This window comes from Oncorhynchus tshawytscha, linkage group LG12, assembly GCF_018296145.1.
Source record: "Oncorhynchus tshawytscha isolate Ot180627B linkage group LG12, Otsh_v2.0, whole genome shotgun sequence".
Classification (NCBI taxonomy): Eukaryota; Metazoa; Chordata; class Actinopteri; order Salmoniformes; family Salmonidae; genus Oncorhynchus; species Oncorhynchus tshawytscha.
In genome coordinates, this window is record NC_056440.1 from 23,014,691 (window position 1) to 23,039,132 (window position 24,442).

Here is a 24,442-nt window from a genome sequence, read left to right on the forward strand (position 1 = left end):
TTGCATGGTGAGGAAGGTAGCTGAGACCTGAGGCTTGGCAAAGCAGAGAGAGAGCAGCCCAGCATTCCTTCCCTTCCCCAGCACATGTGCTGCTGGAATGTGCTGCTGTCACTGATAAGATGGTGTACAGATCACCAGCTACCAGCTTCCAGCTACCAGCTACCAGCTTCCAGCTGCCAGCTTCCAGCTACCAGCTTCCAGCCCATTCATGTAATCTAACTGTGGCAATATGGAGGCTGAGGCCAAACTCCTAAAAACCACTAGGCAAGCAGCTCAGCTCCCAGGCTGAGCCCCAGCCCAGGACTGTAGCTTTACTGAGATAAAGAGGCTTGGGTCATTATGGGAACACAACGCTCTTATTCAAATCAAATTGTATTTGTCACATGCGCTGAATACAACAGGTGTACACCTTACCGTGAAATGCTTACTTACAAGCCCTTAACCAACAATGCAGTTAAGAAAAATACCTAAAGAAAAATAAGAAATTAAAGTAACAAATAATTAAAGAGCAGCAGTAAAATAACAATAGTGAGGCTATATACATGGGGTACTGGTACAGAGTCAATGTTCGGAGGCACCGGTTATTCGAGGTAATATATACATGTAGGTGACTTATGCATAGATCAGAGAGTAGCAGCAGCATAAAAGAGGGGTGGGGGGGGGCAATGCAAGTAGTCTGGGTAGCCATTTGATTAGATGTTCAGGAGTCTTATGGCTTGAGGGTAGAAGCTGTTGAGAAGCCTCTTGGATCTAGACTTGGCGCCCCGGGAACCACTTGCCGTGCGGTAGCACAGAGGGTGGTGGCTGGAGTCTTTGACCATTTTTAGGGCCTTCTTCTGACACCGCCTGGTATAGAGGTCCTGGATGGCAGGAAACTTGGCCCTAGTGATGTACTGGACCTTTCGCACTACCCTCTGTAGTAGAGGTCGACCGATTAATCGGAATGGCCGATTAATTAGGGCCGATTTCAAGTTTTTATAACAAATCGGAAATCTGTATTTTTGGGCGTCGACTTTAAAAAAATATATATATATATTATTATTCCTTTATTTAACTAGGCAAGTCAGTTAAGAACACATTCTTATTTTCAATGACGGCCTAGGAACGGTGGGTTAACTGCTTTGTTCAGGGGCAGAACGACAGATTTTCACTTTGTCAGCTCGGGGTATCCATTCTTGCAACCTTACAGTTAACTAGTCCAACGCAATAACGACCTGCCTCTCTCTCATTGCACTCCACAAGGAGACTGCCTGTTACGCGAATGCAGTAAGCCAAGGTAAATTGCTAGCTAGCATTAAACTTATCTTATAAAAAACAATCAATCATAATCACTAGTTAACTACACATGGTTGATGATATTACTAGATATTATCTAGCGTGTCCTGCGTTGCATATAATCTGACTGAGCATACAAGCATACAAGTATCTAAGTATCTGACTGAGCGGTGGTAGGCAGAAGCAGGCGTGTAAACATTCATTCAAACAGCACTTTCGCGCGTTTTGCCAGCAGCTCTTCGTTGTGTGTCAAGCCTATCAACTCCCAAGATGAGGCTGGTGTAACCGAAGTGAAATGGCTAGCTAGTTAGCGTGCACTAATATCATTTCAAACGTCACTCGCTCTGAGCCTTCTTGTAGTTGTTCCCCTTGCTCTGCATGGGTAACGCTGCTTCAATGGTGACTGTTGTCGCTGTGTTGCTGGTTCGAGCCCAGGGAGGAGCGAGGAGAGGGACGGAAGCTATACTGTTACACTGGCAATACTAAAGTGCCTATAAAAACATCCAATAGTCAAAGGTTAATGAAATACAAATGGTACAGAGGGAAATAGTCCTATAATTCCTATAATAACTACAACCTAAAACTTCTTACCTGGGAATATTGAAGACTCGTGTTAAAAGGAACCACCAGCTTTCATATGTTCTCATGTTCTGAGAAAGGACCTGAAACGTTAGCTTTCTTACATAGCACATATTGCACTTTTACTTTCTTCTCCAACACTTTGTTTTTGCATTATTTAAACACAATTGATTTTATTGATGTATTATATTAAGTTAAAATAAGTGTTCATTCAGCATTGTTGTAATTGTCATTATTACAAATTAAGTAATTAATGAATCGGCCGATTAATCGGTATCGGCTTTTTTGGGCCTCCAATAATCGGTATCGGCGTTGAAAAATCATAATCGGTCGACCTCTACTCTGTAGTGTCTTGTGGTCAGAGGCTGAGCAGATGCCATATCAAGGAGTGATGCAACCAGTCAGGATTGGTGCAGATAAAGAAACCTTTTGGGGATGTGAGGACCCATGCCAAGTCTTTTCAGTCTCCTGAGGGGGAATAGCTTTTGTCGTGCTCTCTTCACGACTGTCTTGGTGTGCTTGGACCATGTTAGTATGTTGGTGATGTGGACACCAAGGAACGTGAAACTCTCAACCTGCTCCACTACAGCCCTGTCAATGAGAATGGCGGCTGTTCTTCACCCATGACTTCAGGTTAGGGAAACAACACAATTACTCTCTCTCTCTCTCTCTCCTTCCATGTCTTTCCTCTGAAAGGCTTTACAGGGCTGCAGTGATTAAACAGAAAAGCCATTGTGCATTCTGCTGCACTGAACAATGGCTTGTGTTTTTGGCCTCTGGGCCCCAAATACACATTAGCTCACTTACTCCTAGTCTGCCATGGATTCCATGTATCTAGTTCCAAAACCAATTTTTAAAAAACAGATTCATTCAGACAGGCATATTATTTGCAGTGTCTGTAGGATAGATCACAGCAGATTCACTGTGTAGGGTAGGCCTATGTCTGTAAGATAGAACACAGCAGATTCACTGTGTAGGGTAGACCTATGCTTGTAGGATAGAACACAGCAGATTCACTGTGTAGGGTAGACCTATGTCTGTAGGATAGAACACAGCAGATTCACTGTGTAGGGTAGACCTATGCTTGTAGGATAGAACACAGCAGATTCACTGTGTAGGGTAGGCCTATGTCTGTAGGATAGAACACAGCAGATTCACTGTGTAGGGTAGACCTATGTCTGTAGGATAGAACACAGCAGATACACTGTGTAGGGTAGACCTATGTCTGTAGGACAGGAGATAGCAGTACTACGGAATGACTAACAACAACGACTACAAATGTAGCTATCTGTACAAATGTAGCTATCGGTACAAATGTAGCTAACAGCAATGTAAACAAATCACTCTACCAAGAGAACATACAGTTGAAGTCGGAAGTTTACATACACGTAGTTTGGAGTCATTAAAACCCGTTTTTCAACCACTCCACAAATTTCTTGTTAACAAACTATAGTTTTGGCAAGTCAGTTAGGATATCTGCTTTGTGCACGACACAAGTAATTTTTCCAACAATTACAGACAGATTATTTCACTTATAATTCACTGTATCACAATTCCAGTGGGTCAGAAGTTTACATACACTAAGTTGACTGTGCCTTTAAACAGCTCGGAAAATTCCAGAAAATAATGTCATGGCTTTAGAAGCTTCTAATAGGCTAATTGAAATCAGTTGAGTCAATTGGAGGTGTACCTGTGGATATATTTGAAGGCCTACCTTCAAACTGAGTGCCTCTTTGCTTGACATCTTGGGACAATCAAAAGAAATCAGCCAAGACCTCAGAAAAAAATTGTAGACCTCCACAAGTCTAGTTCCTTGGGAGCAATTTCCAAATGCCTGAAGGTACCACGTTCATCTGTACAAACAATAGTACGCAAGTATAAACACCATGGGACCACGCAGCCGTCATACCGCTCAGGAAGGAGACGCGTTCTGTCTCCTAGAGATGAACGTCCTTTGGTGCGAAAAGTGCAAATCAATCCCAGAACAACAGCAAAGGACCCTGTGAAGATGCTGGAGGAAATATGTACAAAAGTATCTATATCCACAGTAAAACGGGTCCTATATCGACATAACCTGAAAGACCACTCAGCAGGGAAGAGGCCACTCAGCAAGGAGGAAGCCAATGCTCCAAAACCGCAATAAAAAAGCCTGACTACGGTTTGCAACTGTACATGGGGACAAAGATCATACTTTTTGGAGAAATGTCCTCTGGTCTGATGAAACAAAAATAAAACTGTTTGGCCATAATGACCATCGTTATATTTGGAGGAAAAAGGGGAGGCTTGCAAGCCGAAGAACACCATCCCAACCGTGAAGCACAGGGGTGGCAGCATCATGTTGTGGGGGTGCTTTGCTGCAGGCGAGACTGGTGCACTTCACAAAATAGATAGCAGGAAAATTACGTGGATATATTGAAGCAACATCTCAAGACATCAGTCAGGAAGTGAAAGCTTGGTCGCAAATAGGTCTTCCAAATGGACAATGACCCCAAGCATACTTCCAAAGTTGTGGCAAAATGGCTAAGGACAATAAAGTCAAGGTATTGGAGTGGCCATCACAAAGCCCTGACCTCAAACCTATAGAATATGTGTGGGCAGAACTGAAAAAGCGTGTGCGAGCAAGGAGGCCTACAAACCTGACTCAGTTACACCAGCTCTGTCAGGAGGAATGGGCCAAAATTCACCCAACTTATTGTGGAAGCTTGTGGAAGGCTACCCGAAACGTTTGACCAAAGAAAAACAATTTCAAGGCAATGCTACCAAATACTAATTGAGTGGATGTAAACCTCTGACCCACTGGGAATGTGATGAAAGAAATAAAAGCTGACATAAATAATTATCTCTACTAATTATAAAGACATTTCACATTCTTAAAATAAAGTGGTGATCCTAACTGACCTAAAACAGGGATTTTTTTACTAGGATTAAATGTCAGGAATTGTGAAAAAACTGAGTTTAAATGTATTTGGCTAAGGTGTATGTCAACTTCCGACTTCAACTCTATCTCAGATGTCTGTATGTTTGTAAAGTAAATCACATGTACTGATAAATGTCTTTCAATTAAGCAACCCAGCTAAATTAGTTGACAATCATCAGCTCGGCGACTGCATTCCCAACATGGAAGTCACAGCAGAGCAGGGCTGGGTTGCCCCGTTCGTCCGTCACCCGCCTGCCTGTTTCTCAGTTTAGTGTCACTCGTCGCTTGTGACAGCTGTGCCGCTGTGACGGCTGTGCTGCTGTGACGACTGTGCTGCAGTCCTCTGGAGGATCTGGCTCTGAGTACACACGATGGCGGCCACAGTTGTGTCACTCACTGTCAGGCTGTCATCCCACACACACAAACTGCCCCTGCTCCGAATGGCACCTTGGTGTACCATTGTGGCGTCATTCTACTGAAACACCCTACCCTACCCCACACACACACACACACACACACACACACACACACACACACACACACACACACACACACACACACACACACACACACACACACACACACACACACACACACACACACACACACACACACACACACACACACACACACACACACACACACACACACACACACACACCTCCCTCCCCAGCTCTGCCTGTCAGTGTCTGCAGCCTCCCTGTTTCCTGCCCCCTTTCCTCCCCTCATATTATTGTGCAAATTGAAACACCAGGGAGAGAGGGAGTCTAGTCATTCAGACAGATGCAGATTGGGACTCCCTTTCTCTCTCCTTCCCTCCCTCCCTCTCTCTCAGCGTCTTTCTTGGCAGGCGGGAGGGGGAATATGATTATCCAGCAGGGGAACTGTTTCATCAACACCTGGAGCTGATCATGAAAATAGGGGGGTTTATGTACTGTGCTGTGTGAGGATGTACACAGGGTTGTTCTCTCTCTGCTGCCTGCCAGGCTGGAGGGTTCTCTCTCTCTCTTCTGCCTGCCAGGCTGGAGGGTTCTCTCTCTCTGATGCCTGCCAGGCTGGAGGGTTCTCTCTCTCTGCTGCCTGCCAGGCTGGAGGGTTCTCTCTCTCTGCTGCCTGCCAGGCTGGAGGGTTCTCTCTCTCTGCTGCCTGCCAGGCTGGAGGGTTCTCTCTCACTTCTTCCTGCCAGGCAGGAGGGTTCTCTCACTCTGCTGCCTGTCAGGCAGGAGGTAACTAACCAGGAGTCTGGATGAATACAGGCTGCCACTACAGTTACAGTAGGAATTCAGGCTTGCTTTCTCCCTCTCTGTTCACTCTCGCTCTGTTCTCTCTCTCTGTTCTCGCTCTCTCTGTTCTCTCTCTGTTCACGCTCTCTCTGTTCACTCTCTCTGTTCTCTCTCTCTGTTCTCGCGCTCTCTGTTCTCGCTCTCCCTGTTCACGCTCTCTCTGTTCTCGCGCTCTCTGTTCTCACTCTCTCTGTTCACGCTCTCTCTGTTCACGCTCTCTCTGTTCTCGCTCTCTCTGTTCTCACTCTCTCTGTTCTCGCTCTCTCTGTCTCTCACTCTCTCTGTTCTCTCTCTGTTCACGCTCTCTCTGTTCTCACTCTCTCTGTTCTCTCTCTGTTCTCGCTCTCTCTGTTCTCTCTCTGTTCACGCTCTCTCTGTTCTCACTCTCTCTGTTCTCTCTCTGTTCACGCTCTCTCTGTTCTCGCTCTCTCTGTTCTCTCTCTGTTCACGCTCTCTCTGTTCTCTCTCTCTGTTCTCTCTCTGTTCTCACTCTCTCTGTTCTCTCTCTGTTCACGCTCTCTCTGTTCACGCTCTCTCTGTTCTCACTCTCTCTGTTCTCTCTCTGTTCTCACTCTCTCTGTTCTCTCTCTGTTCACACTCTCTCTGTTCACGCTCTCTCTGTTCTCTCTCTGTTCACGCTCTCTCTGTTCTCACTCTCTCTGTTCTCTCTCTGTTCTCACTCTCTCTGTTCTCTCTCTGTTCTCACTCTCTCTGTTCTCTCTCTGTTCACGCTCTCTCTGTTCTCACTCTCTCTGTTCTCTCTCTGTTCTCACTCTCTCTGTTCTCTCTCTGTTCACGCTCTCTCTGTTCTCACTCTCTCTGTTCTCTCTCTGTTCACGCTCTCTCTGTTCACGCTCTCTCTGTTATCTCTCTCTGTTCTCGCGCTCTCTGTTCACGCTCTCTCTGTTCACACTCTCTCTGTTCACGCTCTCTCTGTTCTCACTCTCTCTGTTCACGCTCTCTCTGTTCACGCTCTCTCTGTTCACGCTCTCTCTGTTCTCTCTCTCTGTTCACACTCTCTCTGTTCACGCTCTCTCTGTTCTCTCTCTCTGTTCACGCTCTCTGTTCACGCTCTCTCTGTTCTCTCTCTCTGTTCACACTCTCTCTGTTCACGCTCTCTCTGTTCTCTCTCTCTGTTCACGCTCTCTGTTCACGCTCTCTCTGTTCTCTCTCTCTGTTCACACTCTCTGTTCACGCTCTCTCTGTTCAGTCTCGGTGTTCTCTCTCTCTGTTCACGCTCTCTCTGTTCACACTCTCTCTGTTCAGTCTCGGTGTTCTCTCTCTCTGTTCACGCTCTCTCTGTTCAGTCTCGGTGTTCTCTCTCTCTGTTCTCCCTCTCTGTTCACTCTCTCTCTCTCTTGTTCTCTCTCTCTGTTCTCTCTCTCTCTGTTCTCCCTCTCTGTTCTCCCTCTCTCTCTGTTCTCTCTCTCTCTGTTCTCTCTCAGTTCTCTCTCTCTGTTCTCTTTCTGTTCTCTCTCTCTCTGTTCTCCCTCTCTGTTCTCCCTCTCTCTCTGTTCTCTCTCTCTCTGTTCTCTCTCAGTTCTCTCTCTCTGTTCTCTTTCTGTTCTCTCTCTCTCTGTTCTCCCTCTCTGTTCTCCCTCTCTGTTCACTCTCTCTCTGTTCTATTTCTGTTCTCTCTCTCTGTTCTCCCTCTGTTCTCTCTCTGTTCTCCCTCTCTGTTCTCCCTCTCTGTTCTCCCTCTGTTTACTCTCTCTCTGTTCTCTCTCTTTTCTCTCAATCTCTGTTCTCTCTCAGTTCTCTCTCTGTTCTCTCTCTGTTCTCTCTCTCTCTGTTCTCTCTCTCTTTCTTTCTCATCCTCTCATGGAGCCTAGTAATACGTAACTCCTTGACAGACAGACAGACAGACACAGATGGACAGACAGACAGGATAGACAGAACAGGAGGGCAGTAGGCAATATGTATTTTTGTAAAGAACCAAACACTGGTGAACTGTTGTGCTGGTGAACTGTTAAAAGCTGTGGGTGGCCCGTGTGTGTTAGGGGTCACCAGCTGGATGTTGGCGAACGGTGGCAATTCAACATTAAGAACCGTTGGGCCATGAACATAAATCATGGTTGATGTTCTGGTAAGAGGCAATAGAACAGCCTTTAACACTAGGAGAGCCGAGAGTGTCATGTTGACTCAAAACAAACTTATTTTATTACTCTGGCATTTTTAAAGTCATGTCCCCCTCAGACTTGACTTTTCCTAAATAAGTATATATAACTCACTGTCATGTTAAATAGTAATATCACAAACAGAATTTGTGTTATAAGAAATTAAGACATGTCATTGTTTCCCTACTGCCCCTCATATGCAACACTCAAAGCACAGTAATACTCTATATTTGAACTCAAAATATTTTTATTTATTTTATTTTATTTCACCTTTATTTAACCAGGTAGGCTAGTTGAGAACAAGTTCTCATTTGCAACTGCGACCTGGCCAAGATAAAGCATAGCAGTGTGAGCAGACAACACAGAGTTACACATGGAATAAACAATTAACAAGTCAATAACACAGTAGAAAACAAAGGTGGGAGTCTATATACAATGTGTGCAAAAGGCATGAGGAGGTAGGCGAATAATTACAATTTTGCAGATTAACACTGGAGTGATAAATGATCAGATGGTCATGTACAGGTAGAGATATTGGTGTGCAAAAGAGCAGAAAAGTAAATAAATAAAAACAGTATGGGGATGAGGTAGGTGAAAATGGGTGGGCTATTTACCAATAGACTATGTACAGCAGCAGCGATCGGTTAGCTGCTCAGATAGCTGATGTTTGAAGTTGGTGAGGGAGATAAAAGTCTCCAACTTCAGCGATTTTTGCAATTCGTTCCAGTCACAGGCAGCAGAGTACTGGAACGAAAGGCGGCCAAATGTGTTGGTGTTGGCTTTAGGGATGATCAGTGAGATACACCTGCTAGAGCGCGTGCTACGGATGGGTGTTGCCATCGTGACCAGTGAACTGAGATAAGGCGGAGCTTTACCTAGCATGGACTTGTAGATGACCTGGAGCCAGTGGGTCTGGCGACGAATATGCCATTTTGTTCTATTGAAATGAAATCATCTTAAATTCATAATGTTTCTCAAGATATGCCCTTAACAAATGAATAATGAATGATCTTTGTGATGGTGTTTATGTAATGGATTTTTTCACACTTGAATTGTGGTGTTTCTGTGACTTTTCGTTTGTATGCTACATATAGCCTACTGTTACATAAACTAATGACGCTATTGTGTTCTTTGAAATGCATTTTATTTTGTATTATAATGTTGCCTAAGACCTTCATATAAACAACCAAATAATTATTTTGCAATACCATACTCAAAATGTATTTATTACGGTCATTGGCGCAAAGGGGAGTCCCTTGAGGCCAGGCTTTTCTAGTGTTAACTGTTCCTCAGCACTGTCTGTTTTATTCTACAGCAGTGATCTTTTCACCAACACACAGAGAACAGTTGGGTAAGAAGATCAAGGCAATACCAAATGCAAACAGGGTTTGTGGGAGAGAGTTCTGTGATATTATTTGTAGTCTCCCTCTCTCTCACCAGCATGCCTTTTCATCCATATTGACTTGAAGATTTTCATTGCACTGTGTTTGTGTGTGTGCCAGAGTTTGTGTGTGTAATTGTGGTCCCATTCCACGCCTTGTGTAAAGAGAGTGCTCCTGTTGGCTTTCTGTGTGTGTGTGTGTGTGTGTGTGTCCTCGTTTTGTAAAATGTAACAAAGTGGTCTGTCTGAAAGGAGCGAACACATAGATGTGTATATAACCCCCATAATGCAGACGTTGAGAGAGAGAGAGAGTGAGAGAGAGATACCCAATAACAAGGTATTTCTGCCAAAATGAGTCATATGTGTTAGATATCTCACTGTTCCTGACAAACTGGTTGCAGAAGTCCATAATGTACTACCTACATATCTCACATATGTATTTATCTTCACACAAAATATTGTTTAAGATTGAATATATCAAGGACACTTCCGTAGTGTTTCTACAGACGCAGTCAGTTTATCATTGAATTCAGGAACTGCTTGATTTAAATGCATAGTATATCTACAGTTGAAGTCGGAAGTTTACATACACTTAGGTTGGAGTCATTAAAACTCGTTCTTCAACCACTCCACATATTTCTTGTTAACAAACTATAGTTTTGGCAAGTCTGTTAGGACATCTGCTTTGTGAATGACACAAGTAATTTTTCCAACAATTGTTTACAGGCAGATTATTTCACATATGATTTACTGTATCACACTTCCAGTGGGTCAGAAGTTTACATACACTAAGTTGACTGTGCCTTTAAACAGCTTGGAAAATTACAGAAAATGATGTCATGGCTTTAGAAGCTTCTGATAGGCTAATTGACATCAGTTGAGTCAATTGGAGGTGTACCTGTGGATGTTTTTCAAGGCCTACCTTCAAACTCAGTGCATCTTTGCTTGACATCATGGGAAAATCAATAGAAATCAGCCAAGACCTCAGAAAAAGAATTGTAGACCTCCACAAGTCTGGTTCATCCTTGGGAGCAATTTACAAATGCCTGAAGGGACGACGTTCATCTATACAAACAATAGTACGCAAGTATAAACACCATGGGACCACGCAGCCATCACCCCACTCAGGAAGGAGACGCGTTTGGTCTCCTAGAGATGAACGTACTTTGGTGTGGAAAGTTCAAATCAATCCCAGAACAACAGCAAAGGACCCTGTGAAGATGCTGGAGGAAACAGGTACAAAAGTATCTATATCCACAGTAAAACGAGTCCCATATCGACATAACCTGACAGGCTGCTCAACAAGGAAGAAGCCACTGCTCCAAAACCACCATTAAAAAGCCAGACTACGGTTTGCAACTGCACATGGGGACAAAGATCGTACTTTTTGGAGAAATGTCCTCTAGTCTGATGAAACAAAAATAGAACTGTTTGGCCATAATGACCATCGTTATGTTTGGAGGAAAATGGGGGAGGCATGCAAGCCGAAGAACACCATCCAAACCGTGAAGCACGGGGGTGGCAGCATCATGTTGTGGGGGCGCTTTGCTGCAGGAGGGCCTGGTGCACGTCACAAAATAGAAAGCTTGGTCACAAATGGGTCTTCCAAATGGACAATGACCCCAAGCATACTTACAAAGTTGTGGCAAAATGGCTTAAGGATAACACAGACAAGGTATTGGAGTGGCCATAACAAAGCCCTGACCTCAATCCTATAGAACATGTGTGGAAAGAACTGAAAAGGTTTGTGCGAGCAAGGAGGCCTACAAACCTGACTCAGTTACACCAGCTCTGTCAGGAGGAATGGGTCAAAATTCCCCCAACTTATTGTGGGAAGCTTGTGGAAGGCTACCCGAAACATTTGAACCAAGTTAAACAATTTCAAGGCAATGCTACCAAATAGTAATTGAGTGTATGTAAACCTCTGACCCACTGGGAATGTGATGAAAGAAATAAAAGCTGAAATAAATCATTCTCTCTACTATTATTCTGACATTTCACATTCTTGAAATAAAGTGGTGATCCTAACTGACCTAATTGTTATTAGGATTAAATGTCAGGAATTGTGAAAAACTGAGTTTAAATATATTTGGCTATGGTGTATGTAAACTTCTGACTTCAACTGGATATACACAGAGTATACCAAACATTAGGACCACCTTCCTAATATTGAGTTGCACCTCCTTAAATCCTTCTTTAACCTGTCTCCTCCCCTTCATCTAAACTGATTGAAGTGGATTTAACAAGAGACCTTAATAAAGGATCATAGCTTTCACCTGGATTCACCTGGTTAGTCTATGTCATGGACATGCTTTGTATACTCAGTGTATATACCCATTACTCAAGGAGTGGAACAAGCGCTTTGCTTCCACATGAGAAAATACTGCAGCTGACAATGAATGAGCGGTAAAAGTAGAAATGTAAATGAGAGAGCGATCCCCTAGCGTTGCGTAACCAACTCTTATCTAAACTCTATGATCTTGGCCAGCTACTGCTTATTAGTCTGCTGCCAAAACTCAAACAACAACAGTCCAAGTCCTTATTTGGATTTCTTCTCACATGAAAGCTCACATTTAACAGACAGACAGCTCTGTCTGTCTCCGCTGAAGAAATCTTCCGAGATATGATCGGCAGCTGAGGCCCGTCATTGACTTCTGAATTGCAGAAAGAGGCTGATCCACAGAGGGAGACCAAGGGAGGCAGAAAAAGGCTGATCCACGGAGGGAGACCAAGGGAGGCAGAAAGAGGCTGATCCATTGAGGGAGACCAAGGGAGGCAGAAAGAGGCTGATCCACGGAGGGAGACCAAGGGAGGCAGAAAGAGGCTGATCCACGGAGGGTGACCAAGGGAGGCAGAAAGAGGCTGATCCACGGAGGGAGACCAAGGAAGAGAGAAAGAGGCTGATCAACGGAGGGAGACCAAGGGAGGCAGAAAGAGGCTGATCCACGGAGGGTTACCGAGGGAGGCAGAAATAGGCTGATCCATGGAGGGAGACCAAGGGAGGCAGAAAGAGGCTGATCCACGGAGGGAGACCAAGGGAGGCAGAAAGAGGCTGATCCATGGAGGGAGACCAAGGGAGGCAGAAAGAGGCTGATCCACGGAGGGTGACCAAGGGAGGCAGAAATAGGCTGATCCATGGAGGGAGACCAAGGGAGGCAGAAAGAGGCTGATCCACGGAGGGAAACCAAGGGAGGCAGAAAGAGGCTGATCCACGGAGGGAAACCAAGGGAGGCAGAAAGAGGCTGATCCATGGAGGGAGACCAAGTGAGCCAGCAGCACTGGCAAGTAGCAGCCGTCTCAATATCTTATTTCAGGCTGGGAATAGAGCTCTGCAGTGATTATTGTTAGTATCACTCCAACCAGAAACACTATTCCCCTCAGAGCTAATGTTCCTATCTCACATTTGTAGCAAGGAGCATGTTGACAACTGTTACACTAATTGCTTTCACAGCTAGTCATTTATAAAGAAAACATGCTCTGAGACCCTCTATGGAGCTATAGCCAGTCACGGCATCTCTCAGAATAAATGCTCAAAAGCTGAAATCATGAGAAAGACTAGAGGCCGATCTGCTTTCATTTTCACCCAATCAAAATAACAGGTTCACCGTTCATGATGTCATGGCAAGACAAAAACTAAGTGGACGTTGATGATAGCGAAATAAACACTCCTTTATCGTTCTCCGCTCACTCATATAGGCGTACATAATCAGGTATGATGTTGGTGATCACTAGATCATGTCGATACTAATATGTTGTAAGAAGTAGTGGATGTTTGGTTGACCTGCAAGACAGTCTAGGTAGCATGGTGACAGTATGCATTAGCAAAACATTGACTATTATTGGGTCCTCTCTACTTCACTGCACTGAATGTGCCAATGGTAAATAAAATGTCAAACTGCCTCTGTATTTACTACTACATTCTGAAAGCGAGCATTAGACTAAGTCTTGTGTTGTGAGCTCAGGGAGATGATTTGAGGGGGATTTCGTTAAGGCCCTATTCAGCAAAGCTAACCAATAGACCAGTTGAACTTGATGGGCACAAGTCCCTGGAAAATGCATAATTTTTGCATACAAGCACATTTTTAAAGGGATTCACTTGAGAGATGTTGATGTAACTGTACAAGTATGAACAAGCAAGCCATTCACTGCCTGTTCTACTGCTCTCTCAGTCAATGAGTGGACGAGGCCAAAAGGAAAACACACTTAATGAGGCACTTAGTGTTCTTTCTACTTATGTTTCATTATTTGTATTGTAAATCTTTCTCAGGCCTCATTGCCAGCCAGTCATTTAACATTTTCTGCAGCCAAATGCCACAATATGTGATCCTAAATTGCAGGGGTGGCAAACAGGGAGACACGTATTATTTCAATAACTACCTTTTTTATTCAACGCTGTTTCATTGATTATGAGTGAAAGAGCAGAGAGCAAAGCAGAGCCTGGTCAGACTCAAGAAATCCCATAAACAGAAGGCAAGGCAGTCAGTGGATGAACAGGCAACTTTAACCAGTCAGAAGTCTAATCCTTCTCACCAGGCTTCAAGACAACATCTTAATCACTTGATAATTGCATCCTGCCACTCGCCACACAAAGCAGACCGAGAGAGAAAGGAGGAAGATACATCCCAGCAGCACAACACATCTAGAACACTGACATTGACATTAGCCAGACTGTTCAATACCTCTCATAGGGAAACAACGGCCAAATGAAGAGGGAAACAAAAAACAGCAGCACACACCACATCTACTACAGTAACAGTTACAGAAACCAAGCTATTCATTACTTCTCATAACGGACAATGAAGAGTGATCCGCAGGGGGACCATAAGGGCTGTATGTAACCTCCGCCCCACACACCCTCTGGAGAGAAAAAGCTCTTCCTAGGGAGGATATTTAGATCATATGTCAATATATTGGGCACACAGCCTCAGCAGCACAGCCAAAAGAATGCTATCTCCCCACTATCGAGCATGACAGTACACACACACACACACACACACACAGCACAGCCAAAATGTTTATCTCTCTTACTCTCTCTCCACCACGGGAGAGATGGGTCCCATGGGCCTTAAGAAGCATTTCTTCATGGGACGTGTCAGGCTCTGAGCACCGACGCCTCCGGGGGCCTGCCTGTTAATTAAAAGGGGAGTTGTTGTTTGTCACCGGCTGGCAGCATACAGTATGATGCACTACAGCCATCACTATCAGAGTAACGAAAACACTGAGCGGTATTGCAACATGATGACCATACAAAACAGTTTAACAGGCCTCTGGATCCAGAGACCAAATGGTATACTTAGGCAATAAGGCACATTTAATGGCTGTTATTACGCACGACGCAACGTGGAGTGCCTGGACACAGCCCTTAGCCATGGTATATTGGCCATATAGCACAAACCCCAGAGGTACCTTATTTCTATTACCAACGTAATTAGAGCAGCAAAAATAAATGTTTTGTCATACCTGTCATATACAGTCTGATATACCACGGCTGTCAGCCAATCAGCATTCAGGGATCGAACCACCCAGTTTATAATGTTGCTTTATGGCTTGTAGTTCAACACAAGTGTTGAGTTGTTATAACTAACTACAGCTTTTAGCAACATCCCAACACTGAACAAGTTACAAGTCTCTAGACCAAATACTATACTGTTGATGTCCGGCTTGTACGGTTTGTTCATCCAACACACTGCTGAATTGTTACAGATTCAGCTTCATTTACACCTGCTATAACGCTTCGAACACACCGACAGTGTCAATGGGCAAAATAGTATGCAGCATCATCTGGATATGTGTGCAACAAAAGTTACATTTACCTACAGTAAAATTCACCTTCTGCTACCATTTCTGCTACCATTTCTGCTACCATTTCTGCTACCATTTCTGTCAAGCCGTCTACACATAGTTTAACGCATACGTTCAATAAATCCAACATCTGCACCACACCGTAAGCACTGCAACTGCCTCTGCAACACAATGCTGCACAGCAAACTCAGCGTTTCATTGGAAATGAATGTACTTCTGGTGTACCAAAATGCAATGACGCCGTCGGTGTGTTCGAATCATAAGAGGAAGCAGTAGGCTACTGGCTGATTGTTTATGACAAGAGAGAATAATATACTATTTTAAGGGATATAATGTAAGACAGTGTAATAACACATGTTAACACACAATCTGTGTTAATGTGACAATAAACAGGTCAAGATCCCACCCATTACAGATGACTGCTGACTGCTGACGGTTAGAGAGGAAAAAGTCAAGCCTAAACAGATAAACATAAGGATGAACTCTGTGTGGATTAGAGAGGGGGATTTGCCACTCTAGTATCAACGTCACACAAAGAGAGGAGGGAAATATCACATCTCATTTCTATTATGGAAGGTGGATAATTGCAATATTTTCTTGTTGTTTCTGTTAGTACATTACCCACGGGGGACTTTTGAGGGGCTTTAATTAACAGTATTGTATAATTGTCTTAATAGGCATTTGAGAGAGGGCTTTTCATTCTACATGCCTCATCTCCTCACTGACATGTCCAGTCACTATAGCATAGCCCTGTTTGACAAAGTAGGCATGTCTTGTTCGTACGGTTCATTTACACGGGTAAGTGGCTTTCCGGGTGAAATGTGGACTCAAAACAAATAAACAAATGATAATTAAACGTGGCCAATGTCGTGGATTGGTTTGTACCATAATGAACTAGGCTGTGGGAGCAGAGCAGGTTGCAACATACATTACACACAACATAAGCTCCAAGGGCAGCAGGCAGCGTTATTCTTTCAATCCAAGGCTGCAATATTACCCACTACTGAAACATGTTTAACGTGAAAGCAAAACACTCATGTTCACATAAACAATGTGTACAGTACTGTTGAGCAGCAAGCTGTAGAGGTTCAATGAACCCAGAGAAAATGTGAGGTTGATCTCAATATACTGTGAAAGTGCCCAATCTAATCAGTCTCACTGACTGGCCTGTCATGAACAGGAAGTCCTGTATTGACCATCAGTGAATTATACGAGGTTGAGAACACTCTTTCAACTGTACTGTGTTTATTAGAGAATGATGCAATAGGTCCGCGTGTTATTGAATGGCTAATGGTGCCGTGTCCGTTGGATAATTGATAGGAAATTAGCATTTAACATTCCTGCTTGGCCCTATCACATAGGCTTTCCAGATGTGTGTCCAACCCACACTTAGCTCTATACAAAGTATAACTAACTACCATCAGCCCATTTTCATGCAAATCTGACAACTACTGTTTAGAGAACCGTTTTACTCCATTTCCAAACATTTTAATTGAATTGATTTATGAAAGCTTTATCATGCCCGATTAAGTATATATATAAATAATACATATAAATAAATATATATATATATATATATATATTCAACCTTTATTTAACTAGGCAAGTCAGTTAAGAACAAATTATAATTTACAATGATGGCCTACCCTGATTCGCAGTCTGGCTGAGTACAGCATTCATTCACTTGTAGATGTCACTGAAGGAAGCGACCCTACAGACAGCCTATGCACTGCTCTCCTGGTGGGATCCGATCCTATCTGAGAAGCACTTCGCTCAGACTTCCCAGAGGCCTTTCATAGTCAGCACCTGTCAGACTGCCATAAGCAGCGAGCACCGGAGGCACGCGTACACATACCTTTCGCATCAGAGCATATAATGCACACACACACACACACACACACACACACACACACACACACACACACACACACACACACACCAGGCCTCTCTCCATCACCCTCTCCTACACAGTTCCATGCACTTCACCTTCTGCCCCTCCTCTTAGACACTATCTTCATTCACATAAAACTCTAGTAAGTGGCATGGAAGGCCTAAGTTAACGGAAGAGCAATGTAATTACTGAGGACCCTGACAGGTTAACCTTGTTAACAGAGGGGAGGTGACAAATCGATGACAAGCTCCCAGTGAGTGAACACACCTTTGGACATTTATGTCCACAACAAAAAAGAACATATCATGGACAATATTTCACACTTATGTATCCACTCAAATCTAGTAATAAGCCAATAGGTCAAGCTATGTAATGCAGTCTATTGTACCATGCTGGTGGTATTGTCTCTGTGGGGAACAAGCAGCAATTACAACTGACTGTGTTGCTTACACTCAACTGAGTAGAGTAGTAGCAGGTGTCTATGGGTTTAGTTCCTGACCTTTGCAGCCACAGTCAGCCACTAACAGGCTAAGGAATTATTATACTATGTAAGTATGTACACAGGTATTACTAATACAAATGTCAACGTAGAAGACTTCAACTGTACTTGGAAAGATGTTTCACGTTATTCAATTATACAACGGGTGGGTCTAATCCTGAATGCTGATTGGTTAAAACCGCATTCCAGCCGGTGTCTATTCCACAAGTTACCACTGGCTAAATCTATGTTTCATGTTATTAGAATAGATCATAATGAGATCTAAGGACAGTGGTTACTTGTATCAAATTCACAATCTCATTTGTAGACTTCAACTTCACCTGAGGTTTAATCACCTTCAAAGCAAATACAAACACATAATCAAAGACACATTGCACATGTTGGAACATCCAATGAATATGCACACTCCATATGGGCATATGGTTATAGAGGCAAAAAAAATATATGGAAATTGTGTAGTAAAGAGTAAGAAATCTAAAGGGGATGCAGACCCATGTTGCATAGAACAACAAAAGGCATAACTACAAGGACAAGCCAAAGATCTACAATTCATTCCCCTCCTCAACACGCAGAGAAAACAGCACATGTTTATATGCAGTCAAACAAACCATTATGACAGAGCATGTCATGAATAGCACCTCATTAGTCAATCTGAAAACTTATGCTCTTATGCAAATTCTGACGTGTTTGACATGTGTAATTATAAGCCAATCCCTTTACCTCCAGACAGTCCAGGCTGACGAAACTGGCAATGGCAAATCCATCAATGATATCCTCTTCTTGAGAACTGGATTCTCGTCTCTTTCGACGAGGGGGACGTGAGGCTCTGGAAGAAGGTGTGGAGTGTGGAATCTTTTTACCATTCTGGGAGGCGAGATCCCTCCCAGGACTTTGCTCCCTATCTGAACCAGATGAAGGGTTTGGACTGCGGGCATCCCTGCCCACTGCCTCCCGTCTCCGTACCCTCTCACGTTTGGAACGGGATCTCCGGCTCTGCTTCAATTTTCCATCCATTTTAAAAATGTTGCAATGACAAAATCACTCTAGAGCGCCTAACGTAAAGCGGATTCCCTGTGCGAAATAAGATACTATTATGCTATCACGAGGAGATACGCATGTATAAATAATACATATATATAATAAGATTCACGGAATGACCTTGAATATTCCACCCGAATACAATAAACAAATGTTAAAATATTCCATGCAGGCGAGGAAGAAGGAACGCAAATCCTCACGTATTTGAAGCGATCCGATACTATAAGGTCGACGCGTTCTTTACATAAGCAGGTGTAAAACGGCGAAATACTTCAAATGTATGCATTCCACTTGCTTTGCAACTTTGTTGCATTGGAAAAGCACAATGTTAATAGCTGCATACCACAGACAGCGCAGAGAAATAATGTCGCTGCCTGTTGTTTTCCACCACCCAATCCATGATCCGCTGTCAAAAAAGGACTATGGATAACATCCGTCAAAATGCGTATTAGGTGCTTAACAATTATGTATGAGATAATACATAAGTGGATAATCCTCTCTGCATTGGCGAGTTTCAACGGTTAACCATATTCCTCTGACAAGTTCCGCCGTAGGGTAAACCTTTGCGCGATAAAAGCTACGAGGGCAGGGATTTCCAAGTCTTTCGCTACTTATGCGCAATATTTTCAAAATTATCCTCCGTTTAGCTACTTCAGCATACGACCATCCACTGCATATGATCAAATCCCATAAGCCAAAGGCATCGGCTATTCCAGGCCCGCGTAAGTTATAAATCCACTCTTGAATTCCGTCCTTGGTTGCTCAGTTACTCGTGTCTCGTCGTATTTTTCGTTTTCACATAATGCAAAGCTTTGATAAGTATCCTTAAAGCGGCAGAGTGATTAAAATCTCCTCTCCCCTCTTTTCCCTACATCTGAAATTAGTGTGCAGTAAAAGCCTCAGAGAGCCGAGATAACTGACGCACTTCCGCCACCTCTGCAAATTACCAGAAGGAAGTGAGCTAGTTTATACTTCTAAATCACGCACAGTAACTTTGTCATGAGGCATAGGCTACAATATTCGCATTACTTTTGTGTAATGCGGCTGGCTACACGTAGTCCTACAGTATGTCTGTCGCAGCCTACGGTCCATGTAGTCGCCCCACTCTGACGTCCTACTGTCAGCGAATAGAAATGCAGCCCAACACTTTAGGCTAGAAAACCTTTCCAACTATGATTCGTGATTTGACTTGCGATTGTGTGGGGTCAGAAGATTGGCCTTATTATCTCTTATCTCTTTCATCATTCTAGCCTATTTGATCTATTTGGATACTTGCTAAATTGAATTGTGTGGCACTCTCCAGTGGTGTCCATTCTCCACTACTGATGAATCTTGACATGTCTAAATGTTCTGTAGTCTACATCTCCGTTACCAAGCGCTCAGTTGCAGATAGTCTACTTCACTGAAGCTTATCTTTCTGCACTTCACCTCATGAGATATTTGCCTGGGAAACAAGAGTATGGTTTTTGCATTTCAGGCCTGGTTTACTACCAGCCGCCACCATTTAGTGCACACAGTCAAATTGTAAGAGAAGAGACAGCCTACTATATAAAAGCACATAGCATAAGGCTCAACCTCAAGCCCATCCGTGGTGCAAAGTTATTACATAGGCCTACAGTATTATTGATGTGTAGGCCTGTTTAGTGCTTGAATAAGGCTAACAGTAGTACTGGTGCAGGACTATCAAAAACTGAAAGAAATATCACAATTAGTGCAGGAAATGGGTATATACAGTATGTAGTAATTATCACCAATTCAGTAGGAAATTGTAGTAAATGTTAAACCAAAGAGAACCCCAATCATTTAGTAGGGCAATAAAGTCTCTGAAGACTTAGTGCATTATTAAACTCATGCTAGTGCAACCTCTGGCGTTGTGGAGTGATATTCTCTCTCTGTTGAACGGCTTTGTATGAAATAATTCAGTAAAGAGATTAGAGAAGGGACAGGTATGGAGGAGAGGAGCAGAGCCTCTGGATTAGAGGGGAGAGATTTCCTCTGTTTTCCTAATGCCACTGTATTTCCTGGCAACCTGTACAGACTGACTGAGCCTCACATCGCTCTCATTCAAATGAATACATAACTCTCTTTGAAATGATTTACCATTCTACTGTATAAGCACATAAGAGTGCTGTCAAGATTTTATAATGTTAGATGGTAGACATGTTTTTCATTTGTTTACGCTCTCTTGATAAGAGGCATAATGTACATTTCCACGCAAAAAGCACATCAGGAGTCAGGTTTGAGTTACACTCAATTGGGGGTAAAATGCTTGGAAAACTCAGAATTGTCTGTGGTGATTACAGAGGCAACATGTTTATCGAATTTGTTTGTTTATTTAATCCATTGAAAATCCCCATAGTAATTTAAACCAGCTGTACTATATATGCTCGATTTGAAGATTGAGTGTCTGGTGGCATAAATTAGACATCCCAATCTGTGGCCTAGTTGCCTCTGAGGAATGACTGCGGAAGAAAAACACAAGCCTATGTTTAATAACTATGGGGGTTTTAGTTGACTTTATGACATATCATAGAGTAATTCAGTCTTGAAAGTGCCTAGGGGCTGTAACCTAGAGAAGTTAGAGAAACCCTCTGTCTGGAGAGGGGTAGGCCCAGTATTCCATGATTAAATATTAACCTCTTAGCTATACACAACCAGAGCTTCCATTCTCCCAGTCGCTAGAAACTCTCTCTTATTCAATTCTCTCTCTCCATGTTGTCTTTCTCTGTGACTGTAGGCGATCACATCACAAGTGCTCTTCCAGCATAATTTGAGCACATTCATGTCTGTTACTTTTGTTTAAACACTGTTCTGTTCTTTTATACTGTCTATTGTTACATTGTATTAGTGTGGTACTCTTTTGTATCTTCTAATAAAAATGCTACAATAACACTATAATACTGTAATATTACACTAATACTGCTACTGCTGCCCCTGCTTGCTTCAAAGACATCATCTGTTTGTTGCTGTAAAGGTTTCATGCCTATCCAAGGACAATCAAGTTGGATAAAATAAATAATAGATTATCCTTACTCTCCAAGGCTGATCGTGAAAGCAGCAGTCAATAATTGAATGAACTGGTTATAAATCTAAGAGCCTTTGGATATTTCATATCATGGAGGAACAAAGTTTAATCAAACAGAAAGATTGACCTGGGAGAGGTGTGTATGAAAAGAAAGAAAGGAGCAGAATTTATTGGCAGCCCATGAAAAGCCTATTTAGTTTTTATTATAGACATCATTCAGGGTGAAATCAGTCATCTGACCTGCTATTTTAGTGAAATAAATAGAGTTAAGAGATTGATGTGGATAAATGTCACGATAAATGTCATAATAAAGAAGTACAGCTGGTTTTCTGCTCCTTCTTTCTTTTGTTTTTCCTACTGCTGGAAGTACACTCTTAGAAAAAAGGTTCCTCTGTGCAAAGGGTTCTACATGGAACCCAAAAAGGGTTATTCAAAGGGTTCTCCTACGGGGACAACCGAATAACCTTTTTTGGTTCTCGATAGCACATTTTTCTAGATAGAGTGTAGACTTCAGTCCAAAAATCCCCCATTTTAGATATTTGTCCAATGCATTGCTCAACATTTTGGGGAAGTTGTGTAATAGATTTTATTGATCTTGACTGTCTGGTCAGCCTACTACACTATTAGTAACAACACTCTCCCTCTTCAAATCACATCAAGAGATGTCAGCAACGCTTCTCATAGAAGTTACCTAAAGCGATCAATATTTCTCCAGCACACCGTATAGATTTACTTCAGTGGGGGATAAACTGACGACCTCATTTGTGCACATGAGTGATCCTGTTAACATTTCACTGCAGTGGGCTAAATCAGGGTCACACAGAGTGATTCTTGGTAGACTTAAACAAATCTACTTTGAAACAGAAGTATACACCTCACACACATTGTTATGGGCTTAAAAAAAAGGAGACACCTGTACCATGTCAGATATAGAGTTGAAATGTATTACATTTACACATCACTGAAATATAACAAAACGGTTTGACGTAGAAACACCAGATTTTCATCGTAAAAAAAAAAAAAAACTTATTAGGAAATGATGTAAAATATGAATAACATACCAGCCATGAGGCCAAAGAGGGTGCGTTTGGTCATTGACTGCATTAAAGGCCAACACACACCGGGAAGAGTATTCAATGCACAATAGAGCAAATGGAATGTATCTGATACTATTCCACCTATTCCACTCCTGCCATTACCACGAGCCCAAACTCCCCAACTACGGTGTTACCAACCTCCTGCGCATTACAGCACTTACAGCTCTACAGACATCCCAAAAGTATATTATATCTATGTCATATACCTACTATAAATCAACCACTAAGGGTGAATATGTTATTGGATCTAAAGTTAATCTTTATTTGACATCAGCAAATGAAAAGTCATGAGATTACCCCAGCATTATATGACTGATCTTATGTAACTGCTTAACTGCTCTTTTCATAACATGCTATTTCCTTTTCCTTCCTCACTGTGTCAGTCTGAGTGGTTGAGATGAACAGTATACCCACCAGTCACTCTGCAATTAACACCTGAGATTAGAAACCCCATAAACTGTAGCCTTCACCCAAGTCCCCAAACACAGAGCGAGTCTGGCTGCATGGGGGACCACAGCGCTCACTGTGTGCACTGTTTTCCTTCCTCTTACTTTGACATGTCGGCACTGTAGCGCATGAGTAATGTGGTGGTGATATACCTTGTAATTGTTCACAAGTGGCAGATTCCTCCACCTCAAACAACGTGAAGTGAAGGGAACATTAGCAGGGGTTCTGTTATAATCTCCACCCGGCACAGCCAGAAGAGGACTAGCCACCCCACATAGCCTGGTTCCTCTCTAGGTTTCTTCCTAGGTTTTGGCCTTTCTAGGGAGTTTTTCCTAGCCACCGTGCTTCTACACCTGCATTGCTTGCTGTTTGGGGTTTTAGGCTGGGTTTCTGTACAGCACTTTGAGATATCAGCTGATGTACGAAGGGCTATATAAATAAATTTGATTAGATTTTTGATTTGATATTTACACTATGACACTCAGCAGACTGACACGCTATCACAAACTGTCACATGGTATTTCACCCTCCCAAGGGTTTGTCTTTCTGTGTTGTTTTGTTATGAGTGCAGTGTGTGTGTGTGAGAGAGAGAGAGAGAGAGAGAGAGAGAGAGAGAGAGAGAGAAATTGAAGTGTGTTTCTCTCTGTTTATGTGTGTGGTTTCCACACGTTCAGTACATCTGCAGAGTATTATGACAAGTAAAAAGTCAATAAAGAGGGTAAACACTTGAAGCGTCGGTGTCAGGCTTGCAACTGGCACCAGAGAGAGCTCTGTATGTTCGATTTCAGCCCATGAGGGGACCAGTGCCTCCTTGTCTACACAAACATTCTAAATCTATGAAACGTTTGCTCATACATATGAGATCAAGATCTTTCATTTTACCACATCCACCTTTCCACTTTAGCGCCTATTTGTGAGTAAAACCGAGAAACATTAACCTAGTTGTTGTAAAGTCTTCTGCTGCTTTTCTGCTCTATCTAATGATAATACATCTAGGTGAACCTGAGACGTACATTACCCTCATCCCCAGAGCAATTCTCAAGGATTTATCTTCTAAAACATTACTAATCCTTTATCTGTTCTCTTACCCC

General features: G+C 42.9%; 1 protein-coding gene across 1 annotated transcript in view; it reads right to left on the reverse strand.

Moving 5' to 3' along the window:
- Window positions 1-18,758, reverse strand: part of LOC112263928 (proline-rich extensin-like protein EPR1) — a 39,456-nt gene extending 20,698 nt beyond the window's left edge. Inside the window, exon 1 of the mRNA XM_042331161.1 lies at window positions 18,465-18,758. Coding sequence (XP_042187095.1) covers window positions 18,465-18,758 — 294 coding nt within the window. The remainder of the gene's footprint in view (window positions 1-18,464) is intronic.
- Between the last annotated feature and the right edge of the window lie 5,684 nt (window positions 18,759-24,442).